Source organism: Enoplosus armatus, chromosome 3 (genome assembly GCF_043641665.1).
Source record: "Enoplosus armatus isolate fEnoArm2 chromosome 3, fEnoArm2.hap1, whole genome shotgun sequence".
NCBI lineage: Eukaryota > Metazoa > Chordata > Actinopteri > Centrarchiformes > Enoplosidae > Enoplosus > Enoplosus armatus.
In genome coordinates this window covers 6,766,610-6,781,548 of record NC_092182.1, presented here as the reverse complement: position 1 = coordinate 6,781,548, position 14,939 = coordinate 6,766,610, and the positions used below count along the sequence as shown (strand labels likewise).

General features: G+C 42.5%; 1 protein-coding gene across 1 annotated transcript; it reads left to right on the top strand.

The window, feature by feature from the left end:
• Positions 1 to 2,734: 2,734 nt before the first annotated feature.
• On the top strand, positions 2,735 to 13,676 carry sfmbt1 (Scm like with four mbt domains 1). Its single transcript, XM_070903320.1, has 20 exons — positions 2,735 to 2,787; positions 2,883 to 2,977; positions 3,460 to 3,703; positions 4,415 to 4,503; positions 5,372 to 5,624; positions 6,669 to 6,766; positions 6,924 to 7,025; positions 7,248 to 7,407; positions 7,550 to 7,632; positions 8,639 to 8,765; positions 9,584 to 9,697; positions 9,872 to 9,914; positions 10,013 to 10,080; positions 10,193 to 10,332; positions 10,922 to 11,031; positions 11,435 to 11,610; positions 12,280 to 12,458; positions 12,606 to 12,830; positions 13,228 to 13,356; positions 13,536 to 13,676. The coding sequence occupies exons 1-20, from the start codon at positions 2,763 to 2,765 to the stop codon at positions 13,674 to 13,676; spliced, it is 2,601 nt and encodes an 866-aa protein (XP_070759421.1). The 5' UTR covers positions 2,735 to 2,762.
• The last annotated feature ends 1,263 nt before the right edge of the window (positions 13,677 to 14,939 follow it).

The window sequence follows — 14,939 nt, the reverse complement described above, 5'->3', positions numbered from 1 at the left end:
CCCCATATTTTCTGCTATTCATCCATCAGCCCGATCGTTTTGATTATATGGTGCTAACTCTTAGAGACATGAGATTTCTGCCGCCACCCAAAATAGGTGACTTGAATTGTATTTGTGGTGCTCACAGCATTGAAAGCTTACATTTGAAGAGAAATGATGTCCCTGATTTCATTGGAACTACTTTCTACTGAAGAAGTAGCTCCTGTGAAAGCTGTTCACAGTGAGAATTGCTGATTATTTAGAGTTTGGTGGAAACGGTTTGCTGGAAAGAGATGTTTAAGAGACTTCTTAAATGTAATCTTTCCAATGCTGTGAGCACCACAAACAAAGCACCAATCACAGAGACCGATATGTAAAAACCCAGCACCATAGAACCAAAACCAATCGCATGGTTCGATAGCACTACTGGTAAATGTGGAAATGTTTTTGTACTTTGGTTAACCTTTGAGCTTTTTAGTGACACAATGATAGAAAACCAATGCAAATAATAGTAGGACAAACAAATGAGTGCTCTGCTGAAATTTTGGTTTTGTTTATGTTGCAGTGTGGACACTAACAGGAGGACATACTCATTTTCTGCCTTATTTTCTGCTACATTACTGCTCATAATGTAATGTCATCTGCTGATCACCAGCAGATGACATTACTGATCATTAGATTGTTTTTGGGGAAATGTTTCAGCAGCTAATTTCATTTTACTGAAAGTTAACTTTGATTGTATCTCCAGTAGAAGCCGTACTGTGTGTGTTTTGTCAGACTGAATTTCCCGCCCAGGGACCTCAGCGTTCAGGAAGGCTTGTTCAGAAATACTCAATCACATGATAAGTGCTGATGAGAACATGATTCAGTAAGTGCTTGTAAAGAGGATGTAGTGTGGATCTCAGTTGTCTGGGAGTGCTTGTTTGTGTGTGGGTGTGTGCGCATATGGCCCTCTCTCTTTCAGGTTCAGTCAGAGTCTGGTGCAGAAAGATTCAGGCAGGCTGCTGTTAGCTGTGGTCCACACAGGCCACTTTCTGTATATGAAACAGGGGAAGTTGCTTTTCTTCCGGTCTGCCCGTACGAGCAGAGGCCGCGCTGCTCTACAAAGTTAAGTGTTGCAGAAACCTACAGCTTAGGCAATCAAATAAGTCAGCACAAATATTGAAAGCTTGTCTTTTGAAATTTCAAATGATACTTCTCAGAAGTGTTGTAATCAATATACCTATTAGAAGTGGTATACAGACACAGTTTTATGCTTTTATGGTTTAAATTGCATCAAAAACGTTCACAAACGTAGAAAAGCCATGAAATCGATTGTTGTTAACATTAGGTCTGTATTTCTACTCCTGTCTCCACTGCTCTTTTTTTCCACTCTTATGTTAGGAGTGTGACCCCCAGGGACAATAAGGCCCACTGGTGTCTATGTATGTGTCAGAGGGAGGGGGAGAAAGACAGAGGGAGTCTGGGGCAGGGTCGCGAGTGAAAGGTGGCGCTGATCCCGGCAGAGCACGGGGGTCGCCGTGGCAGTCCGGTTGTTGGGGAGGGGGTGGTTTCTGATGGTGGCCCTGGTTTTAATAGAGACGTCAGACGTGACAAAGACGGGCCTGACAGGCCGGCTGAATGGAGCCGCCGTGACAGAGCAGCTATCCTCAACATCCCATACATCGCTCCCTCTGCAGTTGTCACGCCCAGCGCGCCCTTCTTTCTCATTCATGCCACCTCTCTTGTTGTATCAACTTATTTCATTTCTGCTTTTCACACTGCTGTGTGGGTCAGTTTGATGTGTCAAAGCTTGATGTGTGTGTGTCCGCATTCATGTCAAGGCACTGTTTGAAATCTTGGCAGCAAGCGGTGTAGGATGACTATTTTAAAAAGATGAACCCAATTGAAGTAACGGTGAACCTGGATGAGATTAGCATAGTTTAATATATTTCCCGCCGATCACACACCATCTGGTGTGTTATGTAGGTGGTAACCTGTGCCATCCTAGTGAATGGCAAATATGCAGCATGTAATTTGTGAGTCTTGAGTCCAGGGCCAGATAAAAGCACTTGAATATTAACTTAACCAAGGATTTGGTATCTGAACAGCTCTATTATCAAGGCCTAGGAGTCCTTGATTTTAGAATGGCTGGAAAAAAAACCCAAATGAATGCAAATTAATTTCTTTTTGGCCTTGAAGCAGGGTTTGAAAATTAAAGCTGTTAAATTTTGTCTTTGTTGAGTCTACAGCTTGACCTTAAGTTGCAGGTTGCTCTGCCGGCTAATTAGTGTAGTGGTTGCTGGTATATTAATGTGTCTGAATGTTGACTGATAATATTCGTATTATCTGTAGCTGTTGGCTGACACACTGTCTGCTGATATATGCCATGTGTCTTAGGCGGTGCACTGTAGATATGGTAGCCAGCTAGAGTAAGTCTTGATCGCTGTTTCCAGCACTTTGTGTAACTTTCTGCTGATACAGTTTGGCTTGTGAACTGCTGAACGGGCTGTTACAAGCCGGCGGGATCACCTGTCTCATTAATCTTATAGTTATTGAAGACTGTAGCGAGATTCAGAGATTATTGAGTAATGCTGACATCTACGGATAGTGATTTTATTAAACGTAGACAGCATCGTGTGCTGCAGTTGACTGCGAGGCACTGTGACTGCATTTCTATGTTTTCTTCTCTCTGTCACCAGAGTTTTGGACCAGTGCTCGTTCACTTACTCCCGCTGGATAATAATCCTCCTCCTCCTGTTCCTCCTCAGAGCTCCCAGTCTTGGCCTTGAGGGGGCACCAGCATGAGTCAGGAGTCACTGGAGTCTGGTAAGAACTGCTCTGTGAACAGCTGCGTAAAATGAGTAAGATGATATGTTGGAAAGCAGGTTTGAAAAGAGAAATGTGTCGTGTATGTGTTCCAGATGGAGACTCTGCACAGGACGTCTCTGACTTTAACTGGGATGACTACCTGGAGGAGACTGGAGCTGTGTCTGTGCCTCATCACGCCTTCAAACATGTGGGTGCTTCACAGCTAACACACATCACTGGATAAGCTTGTACCAGCTATTTATAATGACTTACTAAACACCTGTCCTCACTAAGTTTCAAGTAACTGCTAGTTAGTTTCAAACCGTATTAAAACTGAAAGCATGACTCAAGTTTATGGAATGTGTCAGCTAGTAAAGCCCCTTGTAATGTGTAAATCTATTCCTAAGAAACCGCTATAAAGCAACAACATAAACACAATAGCATCACCAGTTGTAACAAAACTTCTACAGATAACATTTTAACACTTGATACTTTGCTGCAAACTGGCACCGTGGGTTTAATTGGAATAAAAGCCAATAATAGTATAGAATAAAAGGCTAAAAGTCTTTGCTCTTCTTTCCTTTTCATTGTGCACTTTTGTAAGTTGTTTTCAGCTGCAGAACACAAATACTAAAACTTCTAACTGCCAATCAAGTTTATTGTATCTCCATTCTTCTGTCATTGTCTCAGGTGGACCAGGGCCTGCAAACAGGACTGACTCCGGGCATGAAGCTGGAGGTGTGTGTGCGCTCGGAGGCCGACGGTCCTTACTGGGTGGCCAACATCATCACCACATGTGGCCAGCTGCTGCTGCTGCGCTACGAGGGATACCAGGATGACCGGCGTGCCGACTTCTGGTGTGACATCATGGCGGCAGACCTCCACCCGCTGGGCTGGAGCCGCCAGCATGGGAAGACCATGAGGGCCCCTGAGGGTGAGGCATGGGTGGGGCTGGCATGGTGTCTTCTGTTTGTTTGTTTTTTTTTAGCTGTGAGAGGTTGTAATCACCTATGGACACTTGAAAAGTGCCAAATATGAATCATTTTATTTTGTAAATGAAATTCAGCACAGTTAGTTTTGATATATAAATTGCAGATGTTAAGTTTATATGTCTTTTGTGTAACTTTAGGGAAATGTAATGCTTCCACTTTAGGGTTAAAAAGTGTGAGTGTGATACAGGGACAGGACAGTCTTTTAATGTTTTTGGACCGTGTACATGTTGTCAAAATGCTATTTAATGGTGGAACTCAACTAAGTAATTGCACTTTTGTTCAGCATAGCAAGGAGTGATGATTATTGTGTTGTTGCCATTCTGATGTTTTAGCTTTGTCTGGAAAATAGGCAAGAGCTTCACAGTTTTTGATGCAAAGCGCTGAAGCAATTCCACAGTTTTTCATCTGTTTATTTGTGATTAATGCGACCCAATAAGCACTTGACACCTACATATGTCCAGTTGTTGAAACAAAGGAACATGAAATGAAATACCTGAGCAAGTGAACTACTTCATTTCCCTGTTCAAAATGTGGTAGCTGCATGAAACAATTAGATAACACAGGTGCATGTTGTTCACATTATGAAATTAGATGTAATGTTTGTTTGTTTGTTGTTAATACATTAAATACTGTACATGTATGATCCACCTCAGGTGTGCGTGAGAAGCACCAGGACTGGGACTCTCTGCTGGAAAAGGCCTTGGCTGAGGAGTGCAGCGCGCCTGCCAACCTGCTGGAATTGGTAAGGCGGGGGAACAGAGCAGCTGTCCTGAGAAACTCCTCACACCCAGGGTGGGGCGTTAGCTTCCGTCTCTGCCTCTGTGTGCCAAGAACAATCTTCTCTATCTCTGTACTGATTTGATTCATTTGACAGCTTTAAAACCACACATGGTAAATACTGCAGTAAATAAAACAGTTGAGGTTGTCACAATACAGCCAGATTTTCACCAGTGCTGTTGAAGTGGCGTGGCAAGTTTGGCAAATGTGACTGACAACTGAAAAACACCAAGTTGACACTTTATACCCTCAGGTGATCAGAATCGCAAACAGTGACTCTGCAGTCTTGACACACACACACACACACACACACATGCTGTACAACTGTCATGTTTTGTTTTACTGGTGTTTGCTACTTGTTTTTATTGTCTTCTGTAGTGTAGATTTAAATCTCCAAGCACTTAGTGTGTTTGTTATGCCCATTATGAAATGGCAAACAGACAGGGTGAAAAACTTCACACTTAAAGTGTCCCTTGGAATAGATGTGAACTTGGAACTAAATAAGATTTTATATCTGTTATGAAGTCTTGCGTGCGTGCCCTGCTTGAAGTCCCAAGCATGCAAAAAAAAACAAGGCTCTGAGCTTTTGTTTACGGCACCAAGGCTGTGCTGCTGAAAGCAAACACGATGTAGGAACAGCCTGTGAAATTCTTTCGAGCCATTAGTTAGCTTTCAGTGACTGTGCTTCAGTTCTGCCACTTAGTCATGCAGTGCATTCTCTCCCTGTGCAAATTCCTCGCCTTGCCTAGGCGTGTATTCATTGGTGTTTGTGTAAGTGTGTGTGCTATCAGCTTCTCATTTACCACCCCGCTACCCCCCACCCCTCCCCGCAGCCCCAACGTGGTAGAGACCCAGTGGAACTCCTGTGTGCAGGCTGCTACGTGGAGCTCCAGGACAGTCTAGACCTGGGTCTGGCCTGGGCTGCTGAGGTGGAGGAGAACGTCGGAGGAAGACTGAAGCTGCGGCTGGTAGGCACTGAAGGCCTCCCAGATATGCCCGTAACCCTCTGGCTCTTTTATCTCCACCCACGCCTCCACCCACCCGGCTGGGCCAAAGAGCACAGCTGCGCCCTCAGGCCTCCCTCAGGTCAGTGGCACTGACGCAGGTCAGATTTTATATTTAGAAACAAAAGGAAGAAAGGGGAAATGACTTCTAGATCTTGAGGTTTGCTGTCAAAGCAGGCATGAGTAATAGTTTCTGATGGAGGTAAACATTAAAAATTCTCATGGCAATCATGGACTGGATGCACGTCCAATTATATAGTTTAGAATAGTCTATTATTACCTATTACACCGTGTCATTTATATAGAATCAAACACCAGATCTGATATTTTATTACTAATCATTAATATCATAGTATCTCATGTTTCTTCCTACTTGCAATCAATCAGATCAGTCAATTTTCTTCATTTATCAGATTATGTGAGTTATATTAACATTTTCCAATACTTCACTGACAAGTGAACAGAGATGAAACACAAAGAACCAATATTCAAAATGTGATGGTATCCCACTAGGCCTTGAAATAGATTTTCCATGCAGGATTAGAAAGCTTTTCAGGGCCACAATCTGCTAATGCTCTTCAAGTGAATAAAGTTTGTTAATATGCACGATGTAAGACGCACTGGAGGCTATATCTCTCTCCTGACGCAGCCGATCTACCCTCTGGTACCACTACAGCTAAAGCCTTATTGATATTTAATGCAAGGGGGCGGGGGTTGTACCTGGATACTGTGCTTTTGCAAGTTTATAACAGAATGTAGCTAGCAGTAATGGTGCGTTCAACTGATCATACTCGTAGCCTTTTATATTACCTGTATTTTATTGTTTCATAAAAGTATAGGGAATATATAATGCTTTTTAATATGTAATGAAAGGTCAATTCTGCACATCAGGCCATCTGGAACCTAGTGGCCTTTTTTGTTTTGTTTGCTTGTTTAATTAATTGTGGTGACCTATTTTGTTCAGACATGTAGGTTTAGGTTTAGAAAGTACGTAGAGTAAAATTCCATCAGATGTACGTTTTGCCTTTTCAATAAATATCTCTTTGATAATCAAATTATACCCTAGTCATCAGGAAGTCCGGTGTAGCTCTTCAGCAGCTGATTTGTGTGTATTTGTTTGTTTCAGACCTGTTGGCCCTGCGGACAGAGGAAGAGTGGGAGGAGGTGAGACAGAGAATCAGTGACCTGCCTCAGGATGAAGCTCTGTCTGCAGAGTTCAGTAAGGTACTGCCAACTGTCCTCTTATTTGTTCTCACTGACCCAAACATATCACTTCTGAAGTTTTGATTATTATGCATGAAGCAAAGAGTTGAAGCAAGAGACATTCTCCTCAAAACTGGGTGCTGAAACATTAATAAGAGTTGTGTGTTGTTTGTCTCAGGATCGGCCTGCCATCGCTGCTCATTGTTTCAAGGAAGGAATGAAACTGGAGGCTGTTGACCCTGCTGCTCCTATTTCCATCAGGCCTGCCACTGTCACCAAGGTAACAGACTTTCCTGTCAATCTCCTATGCTGCAATGTGTTTCTCCTGTTTGCTGTTTATTGGCCATAGTTGTTTATGCTTTCTATCTCCGTTACCACACTGTCTTTACTTAGTTAAATCTATAAAAAATGATCACCCCTCTTTAAAACAACATTCCTTCTAAACCCAAAATGTTGCTATTTAATCACAAAGTGTCCCAAAATGACCTTCTCTCCACTCCAGGTGTTCAATGAGCAGTACTTCCTGGTGACTATGGATGACCTTTGTGGTATTGAGGAGTCAGAGGGTGCTGGGAGGTCCTTTCTGTGTCACAGAGACAGTCCAGGGATCTTCCCCGCTCAGTGGAGCCTCAAAAACGGGCTCCCTCTCAGCCCCCCACCAGGTCTGCTCTGTCAAATGTTGTCCCCTTTCCTTTATTTTATCAGTAATCAGCGATGTCAGAAAGTAAGGAATGGCAGTGATTAGGTCACTCATGCCTTTATCTGCCCTCTCTTTCTGTCCATTCTTTATTTCATCATGTGCAGGATACCAGGGCCCAGACTTTGACTGGGCAGATTACCTGAAACAGTACGAGGCCGAGGCAGCTCCTCAGCACTGCTTCCCAACTGTAAGTCAACCTCCGTTTTACCCACAGTTCACACTGGTCAGGCTTCAGTGCAAAGGGCTGTCTCATGTCCAGTGGCTCATGTAAGAACACCACCAGATGCTTGTCAGACAATTAAAAGTGAAATTTGTGGTAGAATAATATTGTTATATTGCTGTCGTATGAAGGCTGCAGGAGACCTGTGCTATAATGCAGTGTGCCTGCATGAATGAATACAATTGGAATCATCGTTAACAAGCCTCCTTTCTATTACTTAGGTTGCATTATCCAAGCAGCAGTTCAGTCTACTGAACTTTTTTTATTGAAACAGAATAAACTCTTTACTGTATACAGGGATAGTTTGTATGTAATGTAATTACATATATACAGCCTCTTTATAAAGAGACCGAAAATGACAGTATTCCTCTGAAAGAATTCTACAGTGGTAGCCTATAAAGTGTGATACCTTCTGTGTCTCGTGGCCACCACTTGTGTAAACTGCTTGTTACATGGAAGGCTTTGATGCAGAGAGAGCCTGTTGGGGAACAGAGGTTGAATTTGGCTCAGATCAGTGCTATGATGCATAGTTTCTCTACAACAGACATGTAAGCATATTGTCAGTTCTTTTTGCAGCTTTGTAGCCGTGAAACTTTTTTTACTTTTTGCATATATCCCATATAGTCAGAAATGTTTATAAAATTATTATATCACAACGTCTGCCCGTCATATATGACAGAATGTAGGAAATTAGATTTTACCCGTTTGACTGACAGCATAATCGAATGCCAGTGATGATACCATGTGTCCACAGTGTGATAAGTTGTAAACAGGTGGCTCACTGAGACTTCTCCCTTTTACCAGAGGCAAACGTGTGTATATATGTGTGTGTGTGTATATGTATGTATGTATGTATGTATGTATGTATGTATGTATGGGTTTTATAATGGACAAAGATCACACGACGCACTGCCATCTTTTGCTGTGAAATAGTGCTCTCATGAGTTTTTCTCTCTCTCTGTTTACCTGCCAGGAGCAGTGTGACCACAGCTTCAAAGAGGCCATGAAACTAGAGGCTGTCAACCCGCTGTCACCTGAGAACATTCACGTGGCAACCGTCACCAGGGTCAAAGGGCAATATATTTGGCTCAGCCTGGAAGGTGAGATGGGGTCCTGAAAGAACATGTTGACTTTAGGAGATGTGTAATTTCTGTGCAGTCCAACAGCTCATTGATGACCATGTCGTGTAGAGCATTAACCTATGTGAATCTGATCTGAATTTCCTGGCTGCCTTGTTGAGTAAGCTACCTTTCTATTTTCTATGGAGAACGCAGGAAAGTGAGAGACATGGATTATAGTATTTTACACCAGTTCGTACACAGGATTGCTGCTTTGGAGATTATACAGTCTCCTAGAGAGGCAGAAAGTAGTGTTGCACACCTCAGACACAACATCTTGACATTCTTCTACATTTCAAGTTCCTAAAAACTCTTTAAAAGGGGATTTAAAACTTTATAAGAGTTTAAAAAACAGGTAGTAGGAGTAACTCTCAAAAACTTGAAATAAATAAATCATTTGAAACATTAGTTTTTTCCCTTTATTATGGGTCATTTTGATGTTTATACACTGCAGATACAACATAATTATAAAATATAAGAGTATGTGTTGTCTTTGCACAGTTAAAAGATGGTAATGATATGTGTGTGTTTATACTTGCATTTATGCAACAAGTAGATGAAGAACCTAAAAGTAAGCTTTACTATTGGGTGGCATTTGTTTGATTTATAGATATAATTATAGCTCAAATCACAGTTGTTGTTTTTTTGAAAACACAACATGATATCAAGGTATAAAGAGTGAAGTATGTCACTGAATTTGGCATCCATGACTGTAGACTGTAGTCTGTGATATCTTAACTGCTGCACACTGTGTATTGGAAGTGATTTTCAAACAGCTTTGTGTGTGTTTGTTTGTGCAGGACTGAAGCAGCCCATGCCAGAGCTGATAGTTCATGTGGACTCCCTCGACATCTTCCCTGTCAGCTGGTGTGAGACAAACGGCTATCCACTCGTCTACCCCATCAAACCCTCAGGTATGCACCATGTGTTACCATAGTGGACTCTCATGGTCTTTACACATCTGCTTTAACGAGACTGTTACTAATGCTGTGACAAACATAATACAATCTGTTTTGACCCAACCTCCAAATTAGTGGCATAATGTCATAGTGTGACTGGACACACATTAATCTTTCCTTGTTTTTCAGTTGAAAAAGAGAGGAAGATTGCTGTGGTGCAGCCTGAGAAACAGTGAGTATACGAGGAAGGGTGGCGGTGTTGACTGGTTTATTGCTTTGAATGGATCAAGTCAGATTTCAACATCCGACTCAATTTTCATCACTTTACAGCCGTGCTCCACCTAAATCATCGTCACCTGACACTGTCAAGCAGCAGATGGCCAACCAGTCAGAGACAGGTGAGTGGTATGTCTCGGGTCTCGTTGACGCATTACAAACTGTGATGTGTCCCGTCTACTGACTGTCTGTGGTTGTTTCATCATTTGTACCTCATTTTGTGTCCATGTGCAGGACAGGGGAACGGGAAATACTGCTGTCCCAAGATCTACTTTAACCACCGCTGTTTCTCTGGGCCTTACCTTAACAAGGGACGCATTGCAGAGCTGCCTCAGTTCATCGGCCCTGGAAACTGTGTCCTCGTGCTCAAAGAGGTGAGGGGGGCTAATCCAGTGGTTTACTGTATGAAAAACACAATAAAACAGGTATCATCCCTCAATCCTTAAACACAAACATGAAGGTTGATGGTGATATTTTTTTTAGCCACGCTTCCGGCATGGTGGGTCTGCCACTACTGGATGGAGTGTCATGGTTCCCAGAGGATGAATTGTAAGCTTTGAGGAACCCATAGCTTTCCATATAGCATCAAGTCAACTTTTTAATTTGTCCAATTCTTTGGTTTGTGACCCATCAGCCTGGCTGCATATTGTGTTTAGTGTTGACATTCTAACACGCTAACCAAAGATGGTGAACATGGTAAACATCGCCTACTAAACATCAGCATGTTAGCATTGTCCACTGTCCCATAACCAATGGCACACAGTGTAGAGGCCAGTAAAGGCTGTTAATCTACTGCCAATCAACAGCCACGTTAAAGGTAATGACAGTCCTGTCTGAAAATGATTGTGGTGACTGTTTTATGTTAAAATGCTACACATAGCACCATTAAAGAATAAAAGACCTAACCCTCCAACCTGCAGATAACCTGTAATTGTTTCAATTCTACTTGTGTCTTGTATCCAGGTATTGACTCTGCTGATAAATTCTGCATACAAGCCCAGTCGTGTGCTGAGAGAGCTGCAGCTGGACCAGGAGAGCCGCTGGCAAGGCCACGGAGAGACACTCAAAGCCAAGTGAGGGGAAACGGCATTCAATCCTCAGCTCAAAATTCTCCGCTGTGTAGAAAACCTGCAGGAATAGTAGGAGTGTTCACAGCTGGCCTATTTTAGGACACTGTGCTGGATTAAACATGCACTTGAATGCACAAGTGGAAATAAATATCTGCACACTGGAACGCAGCACAAGCTCCTGATACATCATTAAAGTGATGATTTAGCTGACAGCATCTGGGTGACTTTTAAGAGAGACCATAGCTTGTCATAGCAACTTTGTTAGACCAAACATGAACATAATAGGAGCTTTAATGAGTGAGAAGAGTCAGATACGCCTTTTCTTTTCAACCTAATATTGTGTGGACATATGAAAGATTTACCACTATTTATTTACGGTTCAACTTTGCCTTTCTTTGAATGTCAGGTACAAGGGAAAGAGTTACCGGGCCACTGTGGAAATAGTCCGCACTGCAGACCGTGTGGCAGACTTCTGCAGGAACACCTGCATCAAGCTAGAGTGCTGCCCGAACCTGTTTGGACCTCGCATGGTTCTGGACCACTGCTCGGAGAACTGCTCCGTCCTCACCAAGACCAAATACAGTGCGTGGTTTGCAGAAATGATTTATCTGATGATGTGGGGTGGCTGCTTTCTTATCAAAGGAGACAATGGACATAACCTCTAATTGCTGTGATTAATTTGATTATTTCTTCAAAATTGGTCTCATTTAACAGAAACCTTCAGTTCTTTTCATTTGTGTTGCTCATGAATAGAAACGATCAGTGAGTACATAAATGCTCCCTTAATGAACACAGAAATTCTGCGAAGCAGAGGGATAGAATTTGATTTAGAAATTGCAACAACCTTCCACAGGCAATAAATAAGCAGGTGTAGTTTGCTGAAGATAGGTGTCAGAAATGGCCTCTTTCATCTTCTGTAGAACTGTGTCGATTCTTTGATATGTTTACTTACTGCTGCACTGCAGTGTCGGGGGTTAAGAAACTGATGCAATTTGATAGCAACAGACGAATGATTACACTTTCTCTTTTGTCTCTTATGTTTTCATATCACTCCAGATAGCACATATCCTCCACAGACGTGCTTTTACCTCCTATTTACCAATGCTTTTTCTGTCAAGAATACATATCTTTCAAAAAAATACAAGTATTAATATCAGTGTGATCAGTTAATTTCCATCTATCTCTGTGATATGTTAAAATCTGTCCGACTTGTCAAATGCAACATTACACAACAATTTGTCTCGTCACCAGCGTATTACTATGGAAAGAAGAAGAGTAAACGCGTTGGCCGTCCACCCGGAGGCCACTCCAACCTGGAGGGCGGAGTGAAGAGAAGAGGGAGGAGGAGGAAGAGGAGGAAGCAGCTCTTTGTCCACAAGAAGAGACGCTCCTCAGCCTCGGTGGACAACACGCCTGCTGGGTCTCCACAGGTAATGCACACACACACACACACTCTCAAAGTTTCTTCATTAAGCATTATATTAAAGGATGCAGATGTTGCGTCATTGCTAACTTTGATTTTTCCTCACACTTTACTTGAACCTGTGTTGTTTGTCGTCCTTGTCTTTGGCTCACAGGGCAGTGGAGAGGAGGAAGATCTGGACGAAGACGACTCCCTGAGCGAGGACTCCGGCTCTGAGCTACAGGACGATCTCCAGGATGATTCCGAACAGTCGTTTGGGAAGTCTCAGCCCACCACGCCGTCCCCCTCCCCACCGGCAACACCCAGGCCCACACGCCGGCGCAGGAAACCCCGCTCACCCTCGTTTTCTGATGATGAGAATCACCCTCCTTCACCTAAGGTAATGAGAGTCACAAAGAGTTTTAAAATGACTCAGTAACAACAAATACTTAAGATGTTCTGCAGTGTATCCTCCATGAATACTCCATTGTGTACCTCTAGGCGTAAAATTAAAATTCCCACCACTCTGCCCCTTCCATCAAATACAACTGCCTCTCTCTACCTGACTGATCCATTTCAATAAAACTTTGAATGGTGTTTTCACCGTGGCTTGAACTTGCTCTAAACAGCTTATGAGGAAATCAACAAGCCTGAAACAGCCCGTGTCTCTTTTATGAAATCTTCTGGTCTGATGCCCTTCGTCTCAGCATCAGTTGTAAGCGTTAAAATGAGCCTTTCCACTTCAGCTGGGAGATCTCCGAGTCTCAGTCTGACTCACCCTATCTGTGTGTTTATAGACCTCAAAGACTGAGCCTCCTCAGAAGTTGTGTTTGGACACCAGCCCGCTGGAGTGGAGCGTTACTGATGTTGTTCGCTTCATTAGGACCACTGACTGTGCACCTCTCGCACGGATTTTCTTGGATCAGGTAAGAAATACTCACACTTAATAGCCACCCTGAGGGCTTGCTCCACTCTACTGCAATAAGAGCATTGTACAGTACACTTGTATTGTGTCCACAGTCACAAATACAAAACATCACTACCAGCTAGATGAGCCAAAAGTAATTTTAGAAACTGTGTCTCATATGAATTTATGTTGTTGTAGGAGATTGACGGACAGGCGCTGCTGCTGCTGAACCTCCCAACAGTGCAAGAGTGTATGGACCTAAAGCTGGGACCGGCCATCAAGCTGTGCCACCACATTGAGAGGGTCAAGCTGGCATTTTATCAACAGTTTGCCACGTAGCTGATGGGAAATGAACATGGACGTGACTGCATCCTGTTTTGTGTATCAATCCTGTGAAAAACACTGTATTTTCCCATTCAGACTTTTCTAACACTGGACATCCTTTTAGAATCCTGCATACACCACATCGCGTCGGACAAGCGTGGACATGAGATGGATAAAGCAACATTTTCTGACCATTGAGGAAAAAAAACAAAGAGGAACAGCTACATAGGGTCAAAAACTGTTCAGGTTGGAAAGGCACAGGGGAGGACTGAAAGCCAGAAGAATTCAAAGCACTTTGATGCCATAAATAAGTGTAAAAGCCTTTATTAATTCCAGCCTGTTTTGCAAAAAAAAGAGCAAGCCATCATCAAGGACTTGCTTTCAAGCAACAGATTGGTTTCTAGCTATGTTTTAATAAAGGCTTTTTAATTTATTTTTCTTCTGAGTGCCTCGGATTTTTCTCTTTTATACCCTCCTTCTTTGAGGAAGAGCACCAGTGCTACAACTCAGTTGGTCCCTTGTGTCAATTCAGGATTTCCAGCCTGCCCTGCTGTCTCTAAAAGGGAATACCACAGAATCACAGCTTTTACTTGTCATACTAAGCCCCAGAATATTTGGTATCTGCTAGTCAACATTTGCTGTCGTCTTCTGGAGTCAGAAATTAGGTGATTTTACATTGATGTCTAATTTCACTGTAAAGATGTTTTTGATGCGGATGAGGGCACACACAGTATATGACCACCCACTTACATTGAAGCACTTCAAAACCAATATTGTTTTTCACAAAATCATAATCCAATCCAAAGCTCCAAGATGTATCTTGGAGTACCAACAGATTGGAAGCCTTTGTCTTCGGGTTTCTTATGTTTCTTTAGAGACTTACTTACTCAAAGAGATCATTTGGCCAGTTAATTAAGCAAAAATAATTGTTTATGCACAGATAAAACTACAAGTTGTATATAATTAATACAGTTTGCAAGTTTCTTGAAAGCCAGAGGTAATATTAAACTACAGTCATAGTGAGCTGTTGTAAGGAATTTGATTTTAGTGTGAACCCCAGACATGTTATACTGTACTAACACCATTTGCAAACGTTATCCAGCTGAATTAAGATACAATCTGTTCAACAACAGATGTTAAGTGGGTCTTCATCAAGAGATCAAATTGCTTTCTTGTTCAAGCTTCTACAGTTTGTAAGCGCAGTTAAGAGTGCAAGGATTCTGTAATGAAAGCACAAGCAAAACAATGTACTATATGGTGGTATGCAAGTATGACAGT

Bases quoted from the DNA above. Each gene is read 5' to 3' on its own strand.
- sfmbt1 (XM_070903320.1), top strand. From the start codon at position 2,763: ATGAGTCAGGAGTCACTGGAGTCTG. The intron at 11,611-12,279 runs GTGCGTGGTTTG...TCTCGTCACCAG, and splicing joins CCTCACCAAGACCAAATACA to CGTATTACTATGGAAAGAAG. The intron at 12,831-13,227 runs GTAATGAGAGTC...GTGTGTTTATAG, and splicing joins ATCACCCTCCTTCACCTAAG to ACCTCAAAGACTGAGCCTCC.